We start from the raw sequence: 23,972 nt of genomic DNA, 5'->3' as shown, positions 1-23,972 counted from the left end.
TTACTATAAATTCAATATTATAACACTTGTAGTCCTATTATGTCAAGATAATTTCTTTTTTATTCATATTCTTTATCTCTAATTTCTTGGTCTTTCCTATACAGGAAAGCAAATAACAACGGAATTACTATACACGCAAGCAAATAACATAACCATTTCTTTTATTCAAATCCCAACCACAAATCAAGTTACCGTATATTGAACAACCTCTGATTGGCTCATAAAAAATGCCCACGTCAAACGATACATTCATTGTGCAATTCTTATCAAAAACAAAAAGCTTTATACCCCTTTTTTCCAATGAGAGTTAGCTTTAGCAACGACACATTCGTAACAAACTAGTCTTGACTAAAGGCTATTGTCTGAAAAAATCAATCACACTAGGACCGGTATTGCGTACTCGTTCCTCTTTGAAAGATGTATTGACCTCTAGATCAGAATTACCTACCAGAAAAACCGGAAGGTCATTGTAATAGGCAAATGACCCTGGTAACCCCAATTACTTGAAAATATACACACATATCCATGCCTTCAGGCATAAGTTTGAATGTAAGTTTTTAACGAATTGGGCGCTTACTCTGGTAAGCCAATGGACCGGTTAAACTGTACACATATCCATGTGTAATTCAATTTATATTTCAAAGTACTAGATAGGTTACTAATGTATATTTTCATGTAAGTTTCGTGGTGCCTATTGCCTCAGGTGTAAGTTTCCATGTAAGTTTCAAAGTACTAGATAGGTTACTACTAGTGCGCCCTTCAACGCCAAGTGTTTACTTAAAAAAATAAGAGGAAAGTGGTGTTTAATCCACTTTGTATCTTCGTTTAGTTTGTTTTAATAGTGCTGAGCTCCCTAAAAGTGCAGTAAAATGGAATAAAGTCATTAATGCGTCCAACTTTTTATTCATTAGAGATCAGTGATGGTATCCCAGATTCGTCTTGGCTTAGGTATTGTAATATAACTGACTCTTCTGGATACTTTTACTGATAAAACAAATTCAAATACAAACCCATGATCTAATTTCTGCAAGTCGATCGGATCTATTTTTTCTCCTTTTATTTTTGCCGTTTTATGTTCCTCCTTTCCGTTTACAATAGGATAGTGGTACGAGGTTTTTTCGAGAGGAACGATTTGATTTTCACATTTTGCAAAAATTTTTAATTATGGGATGTTCAAACTCAAGGCTGAACAGAATTTTTTGGACATGCGAGTGGCTTATCCCAACGCTAGGGGAGGGGGGAAATGCTAAGGGAAGTGGCTTATCCCTTCAAGTTTAAAAATTGTTTTTTTCTGTGTCTTTGCAAAAAAGTTGAAAATATTTCTTGCTGCTTTTTCCATTTTCGTAAATTTGGTGCCCCTGGATCTAGTGGCTATCTACCTCAAAAGATACACTAGCTTGACATTTTGTGTTTACATTCTAGACCACTAGCCTCTTCTAAAACTTTGTTTGCCTTACAGGTTCGATATGTCTGAAACTCTGAGAATTTTGACTTACATATGCCCATCTCATCCAGTGGAACTATATAAAACAATTGTGGAATACCTAGAAAGTAAGCTAAATAAACCCTGTGAGTTCCTTTATGAATGGAGAAGATCTGGGCCTGAGAGTGGAGTGCCGGATCCCTTTAAAAGTACAAGTGCTGGAATAGGTATTATGTCTTTTATTTCTTTTTAATTGTTTTCGAATCACCTTTTAATGTTTTTTTGCGTAAACTACGGGAATAGCATCTTTTCAGAAGGAGAAATGCTACAACAAAACTAGACACATTTTTATATTTCTAATTTTACGCTTACTTTTATGGCTCTGTTTGCGTTTTCATAATTCATTTTCAGCCCCCTCCCCCCCCCCTGCATATATGGTCCAATAATAAATTCAAATTCAAATTAATTTATTTAACATAAAAAAATACAAACAAATTTACAGCGGCCATCTATAAAAACCCGAAGGTTTGTTTACGATGGCTGCAAATCCATTATTATAAAGCTCTACATCCAAATAAAAACTATCTCTTTACGGGGAAAAATCAGCACTTGAACTGAATCAACATAAAGAACATATCCTACTCTAATAGGATTACACTCTAGAAATCGCAAATGAGAAATATCACATATCATCCTTAAAACATCCACTCGAAAAAAAAAAAAAAAAAAAAAAAAAAAAAAAAAGATGCATCAAAATAAAACAACTATGAAAGAATTAATAAGCATCGGCTATGCTATAGAGCCGACTCCGTGGGCTTTGGCTGGGTAATTTTGCGAAAATGAAATCTTTGTCTGTCCAAACAGTTTTCATACCAAACATTAATCAAATTAAAAAATCTAATCATTCAGATTATAACCCAAACGGTAACGCTTCAATCTACTCTTGAGCTGGCCTACATTATCAACTTGTCTAATAGCATCCGGGAGGGAATTCCAAACCCCCGGTCCCGCAAAACGAGGCAGAAATGCAGCACGTTGAGTATTCCGGAGCTCCGATGCAAGGTCATTCGCATTTCTAGTCTCATAACAGTGATAAGATGAATTAGCTTTAAAAATTTCCCAAAATACCTCCGGTGAACACTTATTCAAACATTGATAAATAAAAATTGCTAACTGGTAATCCTGTAACTGATAAATATTTAAAATGTTCAAACTTGTAAAGCAATTCAACGTGCTATTTTCAAATTGAATGTAATTACCTAAAATACGAACTATTTTATTCTGTAAAATTTGGACCTTTCTAAAACTTGAAATAAAACTACTAGTCCATAGCATGCAACCATATGATAAATAAGGGCTAACAATAGAATGATAAAGTAAAAGTAAAACATTTGACGGTAGTTGATTTTTCAGTCTTCTTATCACACCCAACCCTCTTGAAATCTTAACTGCCACAAGATCACAATGTGATTTCCAACTTAAATTAAAATCAAGACTCAAGCCCAAATATTTAACACTATTTACATGCTTTAAAAATTCACCGTTAAAAACAATTTTATTATCTAAAACACATGAAACTCCATTTCTACAAAATGTCACGAAATTTGTTTCTGAAATATTCACTACCAAATAACTAGAATTTGTAAAACTTATCAATTCAGCGAGGGCCTTATTTGTCTTCTCAATTAACTGGTTCAGACTAGTAGCTATAATCGTAAACACCGTGTCATCAGCAAAAGACGTTATAAGTGCATCTGATATATAAAAACACATGGTATCAACGTAAATTAGATAAAGAAGTGGGCCAAGCACTGAACCCTGAGGCACACCAGAATTAAAGATAAAAGTTTTTGAAATAGAATTTTTAATAGAGACTCGAATAATACGCTGGTTAAGATAAGATTCAAACCATTTCAGAATAACCCCTTGGATCCCTAAACGGCTTAGCCTATTTAATAAAATTTTATGAACCACCGTGTCAAAATCCTTTCTAAAGTTTATAAATACTGAAAGTACCAGTACACTTTTTTCGAGAGCAACATTGATGAAATCTGTTAGGTGCTGGACTGCATGTATTGCAGAGTGGTTTTTCCTGAATCCAAACTGGGTATCACTAAGAAAACCGTAGGTAGTCAGATGGTTATAAAGTCGTCGATGCATCACTTTTTCATACAGCTTAGCAAATAGGGGCAATATTGAAATCGGCCTCCAATTAGACGGATCAGGTTTTGAACCCCCTTTGTGAAGCGGAATAACTTTCGCCTCTTTCAGACGAGTAGGAAATTCACCTTTCTTCAAAGAAAGGTTAATCAAATAAACAATACAAGGCAACAAATATACCATAACATGCTTGAACGCTTTCAGATTAATTCCATCATTCCCTGGAGAACTTGATTTTACCAATCCTATTATGTGTTTTAATTCTTCAACATTCGTGTCATCTGCAGATATTTCCAATCCAACTCCCCTTTCATGACTAAACGTCTCATTAATTTCATTATTTTCATCGTATGGATTCTCACTTATTGATTCACCAATCTTAGAAAAATATTCACCAAAGAAATTAGCCACCTCTTCATGTCCATCAACAAATTTACCATCAAAGATCAGACTAGCAGGAATCTCGGTCTCTTTCTTCTTATTTACGATTTCGTTTATAATATTCCAAGTCGTTTTCGTATTGCCTTTGTTTTACTTAAATTTATCTCCATAATATTCGCGGATGCATGAACGCCATAGCCGATTTACTTTATTAAGGATTTGTTTAAATTCAGTTAGATTTTGACTATGGTTACTATTTAAGTAACTCAAATACAATGTATTTCTCCTTCTAATTAAGTCGAGTAGCTCCATAGTTACCCAAGGTTTCCGGGGTTCCTTTTTCCTCACCTTTATGCTCTTTACTGGGCAAGTTCTCTCAAATATTGGCTGCAATATGTCCATGAATTTATCGAATGCCGCAGAAGCACTTTCAGATTCTTCATAAACTGGTTTCCATGACACGATACTTAGTTCCTCTCTAAACTTCTGTAGGTTCTCCTTTTTTAGTTGCCTTCTTTTAACCTTTGTCCTGTTCTGCTCTATTGCATATTGATATGAAGTCACTGCTACTATAGGAAAGTGATCGGAAACCTAATTTACTATAACGTCAGCATAACAGCTATATAATACCCGGGATTACACGAAAATATTGTCAATAAGTGTAGCTGACTGTCCTGTAACACGAGTCGAAATCCCAACTAATGGATAAAAATCATAACTGGAGAACAGGTTTAAAAAATCCAAATTATCATTGTATAAACTTAAAAGATCAAAATTAAAATCCCCCATGCAAATGCACTCCAGATTACTCAATTCTACTGCATCCATTAAACTACTAAAACCATTTTCAAACTCCTCCCAAACTGTACTCGGCTGCTTATAAGCCTCAGTAATCAATATATTTTTTCCACCAACTTCCAGCTCAAAAGTAAGAGATTCCACCTTACCTTCTATCCAAACTGATAGGTCTTCCCTTATTTTACCAACAAAATAATCCTTAACCAAAAATGCCGAACCTCCAGGTCCCATTTTCTCGCTATTCCTTACAATAAGCCTGTATCCTGGAAAATTATATAACGACAGAACATTCTCAGAAGTTAAAAAAGTTTCACAAAGGCCAATCATATCAAATCTACTATTCACATTATCAATTAACTGGAGTATTTCATAATACGTTGAAGTTACCTGGCAATTCCAATGACACAGGCAAAACAATCTTGCTTTCACCTCTAAACCTGAAGAAATCACATCCACATAACAACTATCTCTCTGCGGGGGAAAATCAGTATTTATACTTTTTGAAAGTAAATCATCATAAAGAACATCTCCCACTCTAAAAGGATTACGCTCTAGAAAACCCAAGCGAGAAATATCACCCATCATCCTTACAAAATCCAGTCAAATCAACTATGAAAAATTCAGTAAGTATCAGCTAGGCCATAGAGCCGACGCGGTGCGCTTTGGCTGGATAATTTCGCGTAAATACGACCTTTGTTTGTCCAAACATTTTTCACACCGAACTTGTCCCGTGCACTATTTAATAGTGCCTTTCTACGTTTTGTAATAAATTCACTAACATAAATTCTGGATCCAGCTAATTTTGATTTAGTTTTAAACACTTTGTACGCAAGTTCTTTTGATACCAACTTCACTAAAACTGGGGCCACAGGATCTGGATTTCTGCGGGCTAAATTTCGAGAATCTTCCGCAGAGTTGAGTCTGAAACGCTGAATCGACACAAAATGCTCCCTAGTAATAGTCGAAACTCCCATAGTTGACTTAACAAGGTTTTTGTAAAACCGGAAATCTATTTTAGACTTGAGATTTTCACTTCAGTTTAACTGATTACACTGAATATTCGAAAAAAATTGTTTTAATTGAGTTAAAAAATAAATAAGAAGGAAACTTAATGATGTGATTAATGTAAACATAATGGGTATTATAAAGTAAGAATTTCAATGTTTTAATTTTTTTAGTTTGATTATCTGTATATCCTATGGTTTCATACGGAACCATCGGGGAGCGGGGGGGGGGAAAGAATGAATTGTAACAAAAGCGGGTTTAATTGTAAGAAAGAGCCTGTAATTAGTAATCTAAATATGCCCAATCCTTTTGTTATATATGTACCTTTTTGTCAATTTTATCTGTAATTTATATGTCTATGAAATGAGGCACGTTTTCTATTTTTATTAATTCTGTATATCAGGCTGACATATAAATGTGTTTTAGTACCAGATAACGTTTCTTAACCTTTTCTTGGCCACAGCTCATTGTGTTTTCTAGGTTATGTTTAAAACTTCAGATAATAAAGTTTAAGTCAAAGTTGCCTAATTTTTGTTGAATGTCATACAAGTCAATTCTATGGAGATTATTAGAAGAGAGGACATGGAAGTAGCTGAGACTTCATTCAATGAAGATACTTTATTTCCATGAAAAAAAAAGTAAATGCATATTCCCAATTCTTGGAACATATGCACACCTTTTGTTTAGGTTTATGTACACGTAAGTGTATATTTTGAAGCACAAAGCTGCTTCTATTTTTAATTTTGAAAATATAAATACAAGGGACCAATGGCACCAATTTTCAAAATGTTGGAAGGGTAAAACTAGGTTGGAATAATTTATTTTTCCGATGGAAAATTCCGAAAAAGGGTATGTCAAAACAAAAGTCTTTTTAAAATCTAAGGGGAGAGCGGAGTATAAACAAACAAAACTGTGAGGATGTATGTCCCCCTGTCCCTCAATTGGCGTCACACAGGGGCAGATCCAGGATTTTTTTTAGGTGGGGGGGTTCAAAATAGGTTGATCCGATAAAAAAATCAGGGGGACGTGAAATAGGTTGATCAGATAAACGTGCGTTATGAGCAAGTTTAATTACCGCAAACTTGAGTTAATTAAGTAAATTACACTACTTTAGACTACGTTAGGGGGGGCACCCCACTCACCCCCACCCCCGGGATCCGCCACTGTGTCACTGCAAGGTAAAGGAATAGATAAGAAAAAATGAAAAGATTTTTTTTGAGCTAATAGAATTTACCACATACATACCAAAGAAAACGAGAGAGATTCATCTCTTATGGTTCCGTTTAAAAAATCATTGTTTCATATGCCATTTTTGTGACTTAATTTCGCAGGTTAGTCACATCCTGCTTCTAAGACCTAACACAGACAAAAATCCTGATTTTATGACCTAACTGAAATTCCTGGTGAAATTCTCAAGATTTAAAACTTCTTAAAATTCAAAGATTAGAAATAAAGTTCGTAAATTTCCTCATTGAGCCATAACTATTGACTACTTTGTGTACTCAAAGTTTTGCCTTACATTTTTATACTCGCTTTGAAGCTTCAAAAACTTTAAACTTTTGTTTACTTCTGAAGGACTTATTTTGAATTTCCCGACAAAATAATTGTGGTACTTTTATGTTAAACGCACTCTTTTATATAGTGCTAGTTTGGTTAATGCTAATGAAATAAAATAGGATGAATATATAATAGTTTAGAAACAAATTTGGGCTATATATTTGCACATTAGGGGGGGGGGGTAAAGATTAGCATATATTAAATACGTAACCTAACCTAACCTAGTTACTTTTTTCTCCCCCTAAACCCCAAAAAACAACAGTTTAAATATCGTCAGCGCATTGAAAACCACGCTAAGTATTCGTTACTGTATTGCAGTTTCTTGAATTAACCCATATAGAACGGGTCTTCTGTCGCGTCTCCAGTGTGACATATATAAAAGAGTGCTTTTAACATAAAAGTACCATAATTGTTTCTGGTAATTACCATTAATAACCCAGCTTTATTAGTTAACAAATTATGCTTCAGCAAGTAAACCCAGCATTTTTAGGTTAAATAGGGATAGCGGGAACATATCTTAAAATGGTAATATATTGCACCAGAGGCTCTAAATATAGGATGCCATAAATCAATATTGTATTCTGTTCTTTTTTCCGATTATACACTACATGTTCTATTGAATTCTTCATTGCCTACTTTCTAACGAGAGACATTTTCCACTACGGGTCAAACAGTTCCTGGTAACGAACATAAGCAACAATTTATGGGTAGAGGGAAAATACGTTTTTTAATATCTGGGGGGGGGGAATTCGTCGTTTTTTTTCAATTTTTTCAATGAAGACACCCCATACAAATGTTTTTTTGAAGGGTGTATAAAAAATACAAAAAAGTCTCAAAACCCCTCAAAAATCCAAGAGTATACAGCCCCTTCCCCTCCTAATTTACGCCACTGGCAACGAACTAGAAATAAAGGACAAGTGTGCTAATAGTATTTAGCCCTAAAAAGGAGTTTTATTGCAACACATACATCAAACAAATCTGGTTTTTTTATGATGATTCATATTTGGGCTATCCTTCGGTGTTTAAAACGCAATCGTAAATACAACATTTATATTTACCCATTAACTACACATGTTGCAGTGTAAGTAAGGAGCATCTTATGGTAATAGTAATCGTAATTCTAAAGAAGGGAGTTTGATAACAATGAATATATATAAAAATAAACAGCTTTTTTTTATGGCGATTCATGTTTGGGGTAATATTGGGTGTTTTAAAAGGCAATTGGTAAATAAAAAACTAATATTATCCATAAATAAATTCTTTTCCTCTCATAAAAGATTTCAGTGAAGCAATATAAAACTTTAGCATAAATTGCAAGTTGTTAAGAGGGATGCAGCCTCCCTCATGTAGTGATAACTTCTGGCCCCTTTATGTTTTAGTGTTGCTCTTAACTTTCGTTTGAAAAAAGTATTATTTTTCCGAATGAAAAAGCAGATTTTCATCTTGTGGTTACGGACAAAATGCCGAAAGAGCCAGCTTACTTACACTACATTGACAGACCTATTTTCTTGCACCTTCATTGGTTGGTTTAATTTCCAAAAGCCGTCTTTGTCATAGATGTAATTTGGTGAATTATAAAGAGTTTTCTTTGTTTCCTACTGATAATTTGTTTTATTTTTTGCTCTCATCAGCTGTGACAGGGGAAGCAGGTGATTTCAAAGCTGTTAAATCAGCTGAAGCAGCCCCTGGTGGATATCCTGATATGGGTAACTTTAATAATGTTAGATTATTGCTTTTTGGATCATTCTGCTTTTTTAGTTAGAGTAGACTTGTTTGAACGTATTTGATTTTCTAGACTTATTTTCGATTACTCTTTCCTTATGTCCAGGCGAGGGATCTTTAAGCAGCTAACACGGAAGTCCAATAAGACTTCCATGCATACTTGATTAAGAGCGGAAGGTCAGCCAGACTTGCATGGGCACCACTCTTAAGCCCAAATGGTAAATATAACGGAAAAGAGTCTGCCTGATTGGTAGACTTTGAAATCCTAGACATAGAGACATAGACTATATAACTAGATGCTTAACTGCAACCTTTTGTAGCCAAGCACTAAATTTTACATCGGAATGGGAACTGTCTTGATATTTATGTCTGGGCAGACCCCCGTCTAGACATGCAAAACTAACCAGACAGGCATCTGAACGCCGCTTTAATGATTTTCAAGCTACTATCTAGGTTACAATAAACCCAAAAGAGATATCATCTAAGGTTCTTATTTGTTGGAAGTTGGCATACGAAAAAGCAGGCGTGCATGTAAGAGTTTAATTGGAGGGGGGGCAACTCACGCTTAAAATGGGCGAGTCGTATGGTAAATGTAAGAAGTTATATAAATAAATCCTGATGTTTTTTTGGGTTAGGGGGAACAAGACTGAAGGCTTCTTCCCAAAGTGTATGGGCATGCCGAAAGATTAAACATGCTGTGCCAAAAGATATGAAATATGTTCTGAGTGTTGCAACTAAGTTTTTTATTTGCAAGCTTAATAAGGGGAGGGGGCATTTAAAATTTTTTATAATGTCTGAATAACATGAGTTTGTTAGTTTGCATTGCGTATTGTAGTTTGATTTGCTAGCAAATATAAGTTTCTGTCAATTAGGGATTATATTCTTCTATTTCCATGAAACATTTGCTCAGTTTATTGGATCCAAACAGCTTTAAACTGAAATTTAAATTTCGGTAGCTTTAAGTTAATATTCTGAATTTGACTAATTTTCTTGGCGACTCTCTACTGTTGGCACCACTTATTCTTATCAAAATGGAACCACTTATTCTTATCAAAATTTTACCAAGGCGCTAGAGATTACTCTGTTTTAGTCTCTGTACTCTTTGCTGATATCTTTAACGTCAAAGTTTGATATGATGTATCATCAATAAGTTCATTCACTCACCCTCTTCTGACGCTACCTCTTCTTGTTCCATCGTTTGGTAACGACAAGACTGGTGTGAAGCTCCCTCTCTAGATTATGTGTCTGGTTCTGCAAATTCATCTGTAGCTGTCTCCCTGAGAGGGTTATTCTATCAAATCCTGTTCAATAACCTTATTGCAATTCATTTTTGTAATTTTTAGCGTTAAATAGGTAATTGCATTTATTGAATTGCTGCCATAGCGCTTACTAAAACCCAGGCTTATTAAATTAATTATTTGCTTTTTGTGCGTCAGAGCTCAATAAGTTCCAATTCATTCTTTTCTAGATAGAAAATTCTCGGTATATATATATATATATATATATATATATATATATCTGCCAAGACAAATTAAAAATCTTGCTTTAAGGAACTTTCTTAAGGTTACTATGAACCAGTCAGATTTTTAACTCTAATGTTTTTTTTCATTTCAAAAATAATTTTTGGTAGAATAGGAGCACTATAGGCGTATAGGAAGGAAAAGCTAGATTATCTGACTATGACAATTTCTTCCAATTTTGAAATTACTCGCGTAAAATTAATTATGAGGTACAGATGGCGTTCAATAGAAGGAATCATTGAGCTTATTCATTGCAATCAACTGTAATAAGCTATATTGAATGCAGAGAAAGCCATCTATAATTTTTCAAGGTAAATACTGAGTAGATAAATAAACATTGACTTCCATGTTGCTAGCAGGATAGCGGAAGCTCATTATGTTCTTGTGTCACGAAATATTCTAGAAAAGAACTAAGATGGTTGCAGAAATTCAGCATGTTATAAAATAGTGTACGATTTTCATAATATTTGAAGCAAATATGGCTCTAGTCTTGGGCAGGGGGGGGGTGGATCTTCCTTAGTCTTTTTTTTACATCCGACATTAAGTTCCTTTATTTTATATAACATTCCTCTGTGAATAAAACATTTTTGTGATATACCTTGCCCCTCCCCTCCCCAGATTATGAAGCCTTGATTTGAAGCAGAGTGCATAGTTGCAATTTATGATTAAAATTCTATCTACACCATTCTGTAGAATTATCACAAAGGTTGCATTTGGTTTTAATGATAAAATTAACTACGTAGTTATCTGAATATCTTGGAAATTTTACAGTTAGCCAACTAATTTACTGTGAAGTTTTTCTGCTAATCTACAAAAAAAAACCTTTGCGGTTCATTTCTGTAAGTATTCGCATGATTTTCGGTAGGATTTGACATTTCTTTTTTTTTACTTTTTCTGTTCTTGAGTAGTTTCAAATGTCTTTTTGAAGTCGAGTGTATTTTGTAAATTTGTCTTTTCAGACATATTTACTTTAAACAAATCTACGTAATTTTTTTTCTTTATAAAGTAAAATTGGACTTGTTTTTGGGAGAAGATTTTATGAATTTAACTTTTTAATATTTGTTTTTTGAATATTCTTGTACATGCGTACAAAGAAAAAGATATTGTGGAACTAGAAAGAGCTTGCTGCTCTTATCCTTCAAAACCAAAGTAAATGTTTGGGAGATCATGGGATATTTCCAAGGAATGGAGGGACTTGAGTTGCAGTAACAGTATCTTGTTGGGTCCAACTACAGAGATATTAGAACTTTGTCCTTTTTAATAGGGTATTTTAGGAGGGAAGACGTTTAGAGAAGTCTTGGAGAAGGGTGCATTTTGAATCAAGTTCTTATGAAAATCAATTCTTTCAATATATGTTTTGCTCTTTCAATACTCATTAATCTAATATCTAATATATTCCAGCGTTCATATCAAGCTTTTCATTTCAACATTTAAGTGCAACAGATATTAAAACTTTATCCTTTTTACTAGGGTATTTTTGGAGGGAAGACGTTTAGAGTAGTCTTGGAAAAGGGTGCATTTTGAATCAAGTTCTTATGAAAACAAATTCTTTCAATATATGTTTTGCTCTTTCAATACTCATTAATCTAATATCTAATATAGTCCAGCGTTCATATCAAGCTTTTCATTTCAACATTTAAGTGCAACAGATATTAAAACTTTATCCTTTTTACTAGGGTATTTTTGGAGGGAAGACCTTTAGAGTAGTCTTGGAAGAGGGTGCATTTTGAATCAAGTTTTTATGAAAACAAATTCTTTCAATATATGTTTTGCTCTTTCAATACTCATTAATCTAATATCTAATATATTCCAGCGTTCATATCATGCTTTTCATTTCAACATTTAAGTGCAACAGATATTAAAACTTTATCCTTTTTACTAGGGTATTTTTGGAGGGAAGACATTTAGAGTAGTCTTGGAAAAGGGTGCATTTTGAATCAATTTCTTATGAAAAAAAATTCTTTCCATATATGTTTTGCTCTTTCACTACTCATTAATCTAATATCTAATATATTCCAGCGTTCAATCAAGCTTTTATTTTCAACATTTAAGTGCAACAGATATTAAAACTTTATCCTTTTTACTAGGGTATTTTTGGAGGGAAGACGTTTGGTCTTGGAAAAGGGTGCATTTTGAATCAAGTTCTTATGAAAACAAATTCTTTCAATATATGTTTTGCTCTTTCAATACTCATTAATCTAATATCTAATATAGTCCAGCGTTCATATCAAGCTTTTCATTTCAACATTTAAGTGCAACAGATATTAAAACTTTATCATTTTTACTAGGGTATTTTTGGAGGGAAGACGTTTAGAGTAGTCTTGGAAGAGGGTGCATTTTGAATCAAGTTCTTATGAAAACAAATTCTTTCAATATATGTTTTGCTCTTTCAATACTCATTAATCTAATATCTAATATATTCCAGCGTTCATATCAAGCTTTTCATTTCAACATTTAAGTGCAAAAGATATTAAAACTTTATCCTTTTTAATGGGGTATTTTTGGAGGGAAGACGTTTAGAGTAGTCTTGGAAAAGGGTGCATTTTGAATCAAGTACTTATGAAAACAAATTCTTTCAATATATGTTTTGCTCTTTCAATACACATTAATCTAATATCTAATATATTCCAGCGTTCATATCAAGCTTTTCATTTCAACATTTAAGTGCAACAGATATTAAATTTTATCCTTTTTACTAGGGTATTTTTGGAGGGAAGACGTTTAGAGTAGTCTTGGAAAAGGGTGCATTTTGAATCAAGTTCTTATGAAAACAAATTCTTTCAATATATGTTTTGCTCTTTCAATACTCATTAATCTAATATCTAATATATTCCAGCGTTCATATCATGCTTTTCATTTCAACATTTAAGTGCAACAGATATTAAAACTTTATCCTTTTTACTAGGGTATTTTTGGAGGGAAGACATTTAGAGTAGTCTTGGAAAAGGGTGCATTTTGAATCAATTTCTTATGAAAAAAAATTCTTTCCATATATGTTTTGCTCTTTCACTACTCATTAATCTAATATCTAATATATTCCAGCGTAAAATCAATCTTTTATTTTCAACATTTAAGTGCAACAGATATTAAAAATTTATCCTTTTTAATAGGGTATTTTTGGAGGGAAGACGTTTAGAGTAGTCTTGGAAAAGGGTGCATTTTGAATCAATTTCTTATGAAAACAAATTCTTTCAATATATGTTTTGCTCTTTCAATACTCATTAATCTAATATCTAATATAGTACAGCGTTCATATCAAGCTTTTCATTTCAACATTTAAGTGCAACAGATATTAAAACTTTATCCTTTTTAATAGGGTATTTTTGGAGGGAAGACGTTTAGAGTAGTCTTGGAAGAGGGTGCATTTTGAATCAAGTTTTTATGAAAACAAATTCTTTCAATATATGTTTTGCTCTTTCAATACTCATTAATCTAATATCTAATATATTCCAGCGTTCATATCAAGCTTTTCATTTCAACATTTAAGTGCAACAGATATTAAAACTTTATCCTTTTTACTAGGGTATTTTTGGAGGGAAGACATTTAGAGTAGTCTTGGAAAAGGGTGCATTTTGAATCAATTTCTTATGAAAAAAATTTTTTTCCATATATGTTTTGCTCTTTCACTACTCATTAATCTAATATCTAATATATTCCAGCGTTCAATCAAGCTTTTATTTTCAACATTTAAGTGCAACAGATATTAAAACTTTATCCTTTTTACTAGGGTATTTTTGGAGGGAAGACGTTTAGAGTAGTCTTGGAAAAGGGTGCATTTTGAATCAAGTTCTTATGAAAACAAATTCTTTCAATATATGTTTTGCTCTTTCAATACTCATTAATCTAATATCTAATATAGTCCAGCGTTCATATCAAGCTTTTCATTTCAACATTTAAGTGCAACAGATATGAAACTTTATCCTTTTTACTAGGGTATTTTTGGAGGGAAGACGTTTAGAGTAGTCTTGGAAGAGGGTGCATTTTGAATCAAGTTCTTATGAAAACAAATTCTTTCAATATATGTTTTGCTCTTTCAATACTCATTAATCTAATATCTAATATATTCCAGCGTTCATATCAAGCTTTTCATTTCAACATTTAAGTGCAACAGATGACCCAGATTGGACCCTTTTACCGGTTGGTGCTGTTTGTCGACACCCGAAGAAAGGTGATGGGCTTAGATATTGGTGTGATCTTATCATTTCATCTGCAGATATGATTGGGTTCACCTCCTAGGCAATACCTCACTCTTTAAGCCAGAGATTTTTTAGTACTTTCATAAGAGCTATGTATTCTTATTAATGGCGTTTGTGATTAAGCAGTAATTTTTAAAGAACTGGAACACAATTCGAAATTTCGCTAAAATAGCAAGGTATTGACTAGGGGGCGAACCCCCTAATAAACGTATTAAAAATATATGAATATAGAAGCTCGTTACGTAAGTTAATTCGTAAGTTATGTATATTTATTACTAATAAAAACGTTCGTAAAAAAAATTAAACAAGTTTCGAGAAAGCCATTTAACCAAACAAAAGTAAATTAATATGAAAATTTTGTTTTAATTATTCATGTACTGTTAGCCAAGATCAAAACCTGCATTTATTCAAAAACGTTCAAAAATTAAATAAAAAAAAAAGTTTTTTTAACTGAAAGTAAGAAGCGACATTAAAACATAAAAAGAACAGAAATTATTCCGTATATGAAAGGGGCTGTCCCCTCCTCAACGCCTTGCTCTTTACGCTCAAGTTTGACTTTCTCACAACTCTATTTTTTTTAAACAATAAAAAACTTTAGCGTAAAGAGCGAAGCGTTGAGGAGGGGACAGCCCCTTTCATATACGGAGTAATTTCTGTTCGTTTTAAGTTTTAATGTCGCTCCTTACTTTCAGTTAAAAAAACTTGTTTTTTTTATTTAATTCCAACAAGGTTGAACATGTAAATATTCTAACTTGTGTTTTACCCAATGTAACTATGGTGGTTGAGTTGCACGAGAGTTCAGTTATACGAGGGTTCAGTTGCATGATGGTTCAGTTGCACGGTGATTCAGTTGCCCGGTCGTCCACTTGCATGTTGGTTCAGTTGCACGGGGTTTAGTTAAATGGGGTTGATTTACACGGGGGCTTAGTTTCGAAAGGCCTCAGTTAAATGGGATTCAGTTGCACGAGGGTTTAGTTACATGGGGGTTCAGTTGCTAGGTGGTTCAGTTGCATGGTAGTTCAGCTGCACGGTGGTTCAGTTATAAGGTGGTTCAGTTGCTTTGGGTTCAGTTATATGGTGGTTCAGTTGCGAGGGAACCTTTATATTGGATACCGCTGTTCGTTTTGTTGCTGAATGTTTTACAAAATATTTTGAACATTATTTAACTAGATGCGTCTGATAAAATTATTGCTGCCATATATTCAGGAAATGTTTTTTCTCGACATTTCTCTTTTATGAGATTTTTTAAATCCCTTCCAGTTTAATCGTTTACCCCCAACCCCCTCCCTAACTTAATACTTGAATATAATCTAAGGTCACAAGCTAAAGTGTGTTGTTTTTTTAATTTTTTATGAACAGTGGCATTATGAACAGTTGCTAGTTAGAAATATACTAACTACAAAAACGGTAGAAGTTGTCAAAATGAGTACTCTTTCGATTATAGAAAAGCTAGGTATCAATGGCATAAATTGGAGAAATGGGCCACCCAACCCCCTTCGATTTTTTGTCCTAATAAATATATATTCGACATTCAAGTAGATTGTTCTTTGGATCCCATCTTCGGGTAATTTCTGAAGGATGTTTTAATTTGAGACTAGAGCTGAGCTTTCAACAAAACCAAGAAGCAATGAATGAAACAATAGTGGATGTAGAACTAACAGAACAAAATGGATTAGAAAATAAAGACAATATATAATTGATTATCTCTGAAAGAAAATCAGCAATAAATAAGTAGCCAACTGATTGCTGGGGAGGCAAGCAGACTAATTAATGCTACCCCTCCCCCTCCCCCCCACGTAAAATGTGGTGTAAAGCTTGTTTTTTTATTTGTCTCACCTAATGGCATATAAAGGAGTTATTCAAAGTTGCGCCCTTTCCAGAGAGACTAAATTGGGACTGCTTAACCACCTCCGCAGCAACTGGAGTTTTTATTCACACTAAAGTCATTTTAATTGTCTCAGGTTCTAGAAATTTCCAGGCCTCCACGGTATTTCTTGTAATCTCTTGTATACGTTTAAATTTAATTTTAGATTCCAGGAGTTGAGAAGGAAAGCTTATTCCCCCCCCCAAAAAAAAATATCCCGTTCTAATCCTAATTTGCTTTTGAAATGAGCCTTAATTTCTAACTACTTCATTTAAACATTGAGGACTTGGCCTAAAAAGTATCCTTCTTTGAGCCTCCGTCTTTTTAGAATTTGCCAAAAAAATGTGGTCTCCTTTTTGAAAAACCAACTTTTCGTTAGTATATACACAATCTGAAAACGTCTAATTCGCCCTAGAGAGCTAGACAGCCCTGGTGTTTTCTTCGTTTGTTAGATTATCATAGGTTTGCAAGCAAAAAGCAACCTATTTACAAAGTAAACCCAGCGTTTTGGTGGTCATTTCAAACTATTTAAGCTTCTTCTTCCTAAGAAAAGCACCTAGAATCCTATGGGCTCCTGTTTGGCTTCCAACTGCACTCTTTCCCATTCATAATAAACAAGCAAATTACAACCTAGAGTTTGAGGCCTAAGGTCAGCTGGTACCAAAATTAAAAGTAGTTACTAATATTTGGATTATGAAGAAAAAAATAGCTTTGTATCTGTACAAAACTTTATGTGTTATAGGGAGAAGAAGCCTCGGGGGGAAGTTAGACGGGGAATTTATATTAAAATAATATTTTTAATATTAAAATGATCTTGATTTGTGCATCTTTTCCCGACTCTTTGGATATATAATCATTATAAATTAAATATGTAATTTGTCTAAGGGTAAAGGGCAGCCTTAATCAGTTTTGTATTAACTCTGTAGTGTAAAGCATGATGTTTGAAAATACACTCGATCTTCGTGTTTGGTGTTTTCTTGTTGAATAGTACTTTATTATCAAGCAAACTCTCACAGCATAAAAACTACTGAACTTGTTGCCTTCAGTCAGCTAGCCTACATTGTATACAAAATAACAAACAGCGGGGATATTTTTAATGGAGAAGGACTTTATGACAAGGAGAATTTTTCGCCTAAGGGGAATTTTTGGGGGAATGAATGGTCTGCAGAGTAAAGATTAATCTTTACGCGCTCCTGCTAAGAGTTGTTTCTTATATATGATATGTATGAACCTTGATTTATCTAGGTATGTATGTATGAATGAATGATCGTATGAATGTTGATCGTATGTATGTTGATGATTCTTCTCTTCTTTCCAGTCTCTTCTTCTCTTCTTTTCTTGATTTCTTCTCTTCATTTCAGTTTAAGTTGCAGGTAATCATCGGATAATCAAAAAGTATTTCGAAATACTCTATTTTGTTTTTGAAGCCATGTTTAGACTATCTTTTAACTGATTTTAACGGATGTGTTTCGATGAGAAATGTTTTGCCATATACTATGACAAATTGTAAAATTAAAAAGAACTAAAAAACTTTTTAACATGCTGACAATGATCCGCGTTGGTTTGGTACCGATCACCCGATTCTCTGCCTTTGGCCGATGTACTATGATTGGTTGGGGATAAATTTCACAGCCTCATTTGAAAATACTTGCAGTATTATTTTGTCTAAGGAAAATTTTAATTTGACTATTTAGTGACCTGAAAATCCAATTTAGACTTCTGGAAAATCTAATTTAATTGAAGATTCTAGTTTATTTTCAGTGAGAAACGATTTTCGAAGAGATGAAGCTACTTTTGGTGAACACTAAGATTCGCAAATAACCCTCTTACATTTTTCAATAGGCTAAAAAGAATCTTCGCTGATATCAGCGAATTATTAAGTTTTTTTTTTATTGTTCTTTATTTTTCGTATTGTCAGAGTAAGAGGATAAAAAAAAATATAATTTCCTAGTCTATTTTATATTTTGAAAAAGAAAAACCCAAAGCTACTGCATTAAATGCGTATTCATACACTTTCGTTGTTAAAAAAAAAAAAAATAGACCAGCCATTTTTTTGTTTCTCTTCCCTCTAAAAAGCACTTGTCTTGTACGAGGTAGCCTTTGGTCCCATTCCTCTTCCCGTTTCAAATTTGACTAATTTTTTCGCCTTATATATATATATATATATATATATATATATATATATATATATATATATATATATATATATATATATATATATATATATACATATATACATATACATATATATATATATATATATATATATATATATATATATATATATATATATATATATATATATATATATATATATATATATATATATATATATATATATATATATATATATATATATATATATATATATATATATATATATATATATATATATGTATATCTTTTTTTTGTCAAAACTTCGATTTCACCCTTTCCTGCTTTTGAAATAAATCTATATCTATCTGGCTGAATAAAAATAGTAAATACTTCTTAATAGGCAGTATTCTTTATCGTTTAATTTGGTAACTGTAGAGAAGCCCCTGTTTATACTATTGTACCAAAAGTTCAAAACTAAGGAACAAGCGTGGCTACTCTCAATCACGACTCTCAATGGCATTTTCAATTCCTAATATAGCAAGACTCCCATTCACGAGTCATATTTCTTGTCGGTAACAAACAGTGTATTGGGACGATAATCCTTTTTGGGTAAGGTTGGCTTCGTGGATATGAGATCACTGTTATGCTGTTTTTGTCCGGACACCTGAATGACTAATTTTACTAAGGAGTGAAGGAAGGATTCTCTCTTTTTAGATGACAATTTCCATAGTTTTACTTTTTTTTCCGTTAGGCGGGGTATGAATCCCTTAAAACTGAAGGTTTTACGTATAGTTTCTTGTGTTTCCATATAATTTTATTTGAAATTGGTCTTCCCTGCTCCCTTTTAGTCACTCTTTCCCATTAAAAAAAAAACTTAACTACCTTGTTGTTGGTTTTTAACTCTAGATAAAGTCTGTTTATGGTAAACTTTTTATATATAATTTATAAGCATATTAATAGAGCAAAAGCGTAATGTGCCCAAAGTTGAACTTGTCTTGTTGGTAAAAAGTGAAATATAGATAATATGATCCTTCTCTGATTAAGTTGCTCTTTTGAAAAAAAAAAGTCTTCTCTAAAAACTCTTTTGAAGATATCAATTTTTTTTCTCCACAAATGTAAATTGTCATTCCACTATCTAAATTATTTTCTATTTTGAATTTTTACCGTTATCTTTTTTTTCCATTCCGTTTTTACATTATTTAATATATGAGTTTTCCATACAGATAACTTACAGGTATCTGTAAGGTATTGCCAGCTTTAATACTGAATGCTAGATATTCAAAATTAGATGGCAAATATTGTCTGATTGAACCATTTAAAATCCATATAATATAGTCCATGGAAAAAATCCAAAAATAGAAAATAACTCATTATTTGATTTTATTTTACTAAATTTCAGATGTTTAGTTGCGTTTTTCGGTCTAGCTGTAGAAGCAGCTGGACAAAAAAGTTTGAGTTAGAGGAAACAGTTGTATTTCTTTCTGAATGAGTATTTTCAAAGCTATAGCCTAGTTTTGGTAAGCCTACCCAGTTGTTCTATTATTTAGGGCTAGTAATTACACTATAGCAATTAAACTCTGGTAATAAATGCACTATACTGATTTTGATATCTTTTCTAGCTTACCTGCGACAGCAGATAGAGAAGGCCCTATTGGATATGGATAAGGACAAAAAATGGGCCGACAAATTTGCAAAGTACCATGTTTTAAGATACGAAACCATCGATTCTCAGGTGTTTGAAATTGATAAAGAAATGCGAAAGTTAGTTACTAATATAATAACAGGAGCGAGATACTATTAGAAGCAGTCACTGAAGAATTTAATTTTGTTTTTCTCTGTCCTTCTGTGACATCTATTTTTTCTTTGTTTGAATTTAAACATTTTTTTAAATAAATGTGGAACACTATGGACATAAAAGAACATTTTGTTTAAGGCCATTAGCTAAGATCATTTATCTATTCCTTTTAAGACTAAATTAGATCAAGGATTTCAGTTCTATCTTCTATTCCTTCTAATTTTTCAATGAATTTTTAATGTCCTACAAATAAGCAAATTTGTCATTTTTAAAAAAAGAACATGTTTTATTTAAAAGGAATGTGTTCAAAGCCTAAGTTCCCCACCACTGTATACATTCCTGGAGTCAAATTTGATTTTGAAGCTCCAAGAATGCTCAGTTCTTTTCTTCTTGTTCCATATTTTCAAGTCAGACTGTCTCTGATTTCTTGAATATGCTAACATTAGTACATTGAATATTTTCATACCCTTTTAGATTGTTTGCTGTCTTTTTATTTTTTAGATTTATGTCATTTATAGTTTGCTATCTAACGTGTGCTATTAGAAAAATAAACCAAATTTTTGAGAAACAGAACTGTTTTTAATTTTAAGCGATTATTTTTATGGGAATTTATTAGAAGCTCCCTCATAAAAAGCTATGAGTTTTGGTGATGTCTTTTTAAGCTTTGATGATATTCCTGTCTTGATGTCTTCGTGCAAACTTGGCAACAAAAGTATATTTGAGCTTTTGATTTAAGTTTATTTTCCTTATTTATTCTTTAGCATATGTGTTTTGTTAAGACACTTAAGTTGGCACAATTGATCAAATGCGTGATGATACTACCACAAAAAAAAGGCTTAAGGGCTAATTTACCTAAATAATTAACCAGGCAACAACATAAAAAAACTTCAGTAAAGTGCAAGTTCTGGCCTTGAGAAGGCATAGGGGTTGTGAACCCTCTCATGTTAATTTTTGCTCGTTTTGAGCTTGACTCGGTTATTTATTTTAATTTCTATTTGTTTTGGGTTTCATTTATTTATTGATGCTGTTTTGTGATTGTTTAACGCTTGATAGATTATATAATTTTGGCCCACTTTTGTTTAATGGAGTTCCTTACTTTTTTTGAAAAACATTTTATGGAATTTTTTAAAATTAATACCATACAAAGATAGATAGGATCTTGACTAAAGCTCTTCTATAGGCTAAACTAAACACTTAGTTCACAATCTATAAAACTGAGGGGTCTGATAAGTCAAGCGCCTCTCAATTAAGGAACAAAGAGTGAAAATTTGGTCGCCCTATCCTCTCCCCTTCCCAAAACATCACTTTTCTTCTCTTAATACTTTATCTATAGCATCTAAAAGTCTAGAAATTATCATCACATCAAGTAATTTGCTTCCTAAAGAAGCCAAGCAAAAACCTCTATAACTACCTCATTATTATCACCTTTCTTATAAAGGGGCTTAATTAATGTTATTTTAAAATTGCTAGGTACTTGCCCTTTTCAGAAGCCTTACTCGGAATCCTTAGTAATTTATGTCTAACTTTGCAACCACCTTATTAAAACACTCATTTACCTTACCTTACTATCACTACCTCGGCCTTTATTATTTTTTGATCCATCTCGTACTACCTCAAACGTTTTTTTGAAAAATAAACCTCTCTTCACTTCCAAATTGTCGTAAACTTCTTAGGTTTTTTCTATATTATTTTTGTATCTTTATTACGGTTTAAAACATTCTCAAAAACTGTAATACTTTCCTTATCACTATTTGAGGCCTCATTTCTATCTTTAGCTGGGTCAAGTCCAGATTAACAAATTCCTTTTAATTTTTAACTTGCCGATAAAACACCCATTTTATTGTCATGCCGTCTAACTGCCTCTTCCAGATCTTTGACAATTTTACTCATGGCCTCAACTTCACACCTCCTAAATTTACATTTTGATACTTCATTATATTCCTCTTATTATCAAATCGTCTGTCACTCAAATACTTCTTGTACAAACTTCTCTTTTCTACCAAACTTAAAGTTTTTCACTAATATTCCTAGTTGCGTTTTTATCTTTCCTCTTTAAGACACAATCTGCTACTTCATAAATTATTTTCTTAAATTTATCACACCCATCTTCTGTATTGTCAAATTTTAGACTCCCCAACTTCAAATTGAACTTGCCTTGGAAAGTTCCTCTAAAATTTTCTTCTTGGAGCCTACAGACATAATAACTTACCAGAAGGCAGGTACCGTTCCTAAATTACAGCTGTATATTAACTCTAGACACGACTAGATAATGGTCTTTTTCCTTTCTTTAGAAATGATGTTCTATTATTCTCCTTTAGTTATATGCTAGCTTCAAATGCACTCTATAAATCTCTATTCACTTATATTTTTCTAGAGTATTTCTCATTTTTTAGTTGATCGCAACTTTATTATCATACAAACAAATTAACATTATTGAATTTTACACAAAAAATTATTTATATTGTCAAAACGCTGAGACGCTGCTTAAAACAGATATATTTTCATGGTATTTGGAAGATTCAAACATGGTTTGACGAGCGATTAAGGGTCGTTAGAAGTCAAGCTAAATTCTAGGAAGGTCGGGTTCTTTCGCTATCTTGCCCATTTTGCACAGGATTTTGTAAATTCTTGGCTACACATGCTGTCGATGTAATATTCTTTAAGAGTCAGGAGCACATAGGTTGCCGCCATAAATTTACAGTCAAGTCTGAATGGGAAGGATGTTATATAAAATATCCATCCCATAAATGATAGAGGTTGATATGATCCAAACCATTGAAACAGGCCAAATTTTTGTGCAAGTAAACTTCTGCTATTATCATGTACTTCTTGCAGTTGAGAATTTCATTCTTCAGGATTAAGGGCAACTTCTCGATTCCCATCGTTTTGCACAAATGAACAAATCGGACGTCAAAGTGAAGATCAAGAATGAAAACATGAAGGATAAGTATAAAGTATTAAAATAGATATATTATATACTTAATATTATATATTATATTATATAATATTATTACATTATATATTATATAATATTATTATATTATATTAATAAATATATTATATATAATATTATTGTTTATATTATTATAATTTTATTATATTATATTGATATTATAATATACTTATGTTATATTATATTGAGTATATTATATACTCAAGTGTAAAAAAATTTAATGATGCAGTCTCTTTGCCATATTCACCTTGTATCACCTGAGGGCACAACTAGCGTTAAGTGTATTATTCTTTCCCAGTTTCTACGCAGTGCTGAACTAATAGGATGAATTCATTTACTTAACTTATACATCGTAGTAACAAAACGATATTGCATCCCCATACAGAGAGTCGTAATATTAATTTGACACTGTCATGGAATGCTATGGGGAATCTTCAATATTTTAAGAGCTGCTAGTTGAAACACTCGGGCTGATATCAAGTTGAAACACTCGGGATTGTT

General features: G+C 32.6%; 1 protein-coding gene across 1 annotated transcript; it reads left to right on the top strand.

Moving 5' to 3' along the window:
* The first annotated feature begins 1,463 nt into the window (after positions 1-1,463).
* LOC148955746 (uncharacterized) lies at positions 1,464-21,202 on the top strand. The gene is made up of 5 exons (XM_089107902.1): positions 1,464-1,650; positions 8,956-9,030; positions 14,636-14,789; positions 20,123-20,178; positions 20,343-21,202. Exons 1-5 carry the CDS (start codon positions 1,467-1,469, stop codon positions 20,522-20,524), a joined length of 651 nt encoding a protein of 216 aa, XP_088964028.1. The 5' UTR covers positions 1,464-1,466; the 3' UTR covers positions 20,525-21,202.
* Positions 21,203-23,972: the final 2,770 nt, after the last annotated feature.

The sequence above is a fragment of the Artemia sp. Qi Xiang Cuo genome, chromosome 2 (assembly GCF_049724085.1).
Source record: "Artemia sp. Qi Xiang Cuo chromosome 2, ASM4972408v1, whole genome shotgun sequence".
Classification (NCBI taxonomy): domain Eukaryota; kingdom Metazoa; phylum Arthropoda; class Branchiopoda; order Anostraca; family Artemiidae; genus Artemia; species Artemia sp. Qi Xiang Cuo.
Note: the sequence above shows the minus strand (reverse complement) of the source record. Positions and strands in the feature narration are given on the sequence as shown.

Coding starts and splice junctions, on each gene's coding strand:
- LOC148955746 (XM_089107902.1), top strand. CDS start 1,467: ATGTCTGAAACTCTGAGAATTTTGACTTACATATGCCCATCTCATCCA. Junction 14,790..20,122: donor TCATCTGCAGATATGATTGG/GTTCACCTCCTA, acceptor ACTAAATTTCAG/ATGTTTAGTTGCGTTTTTCG. Junction 20,179..20,342: donor AGCTGGACAAAAAAGTTTGA/GTTAGAGGAAAC, acceptor TATCTTTTCTAG/CTTACCTGCGACAGCAGATA.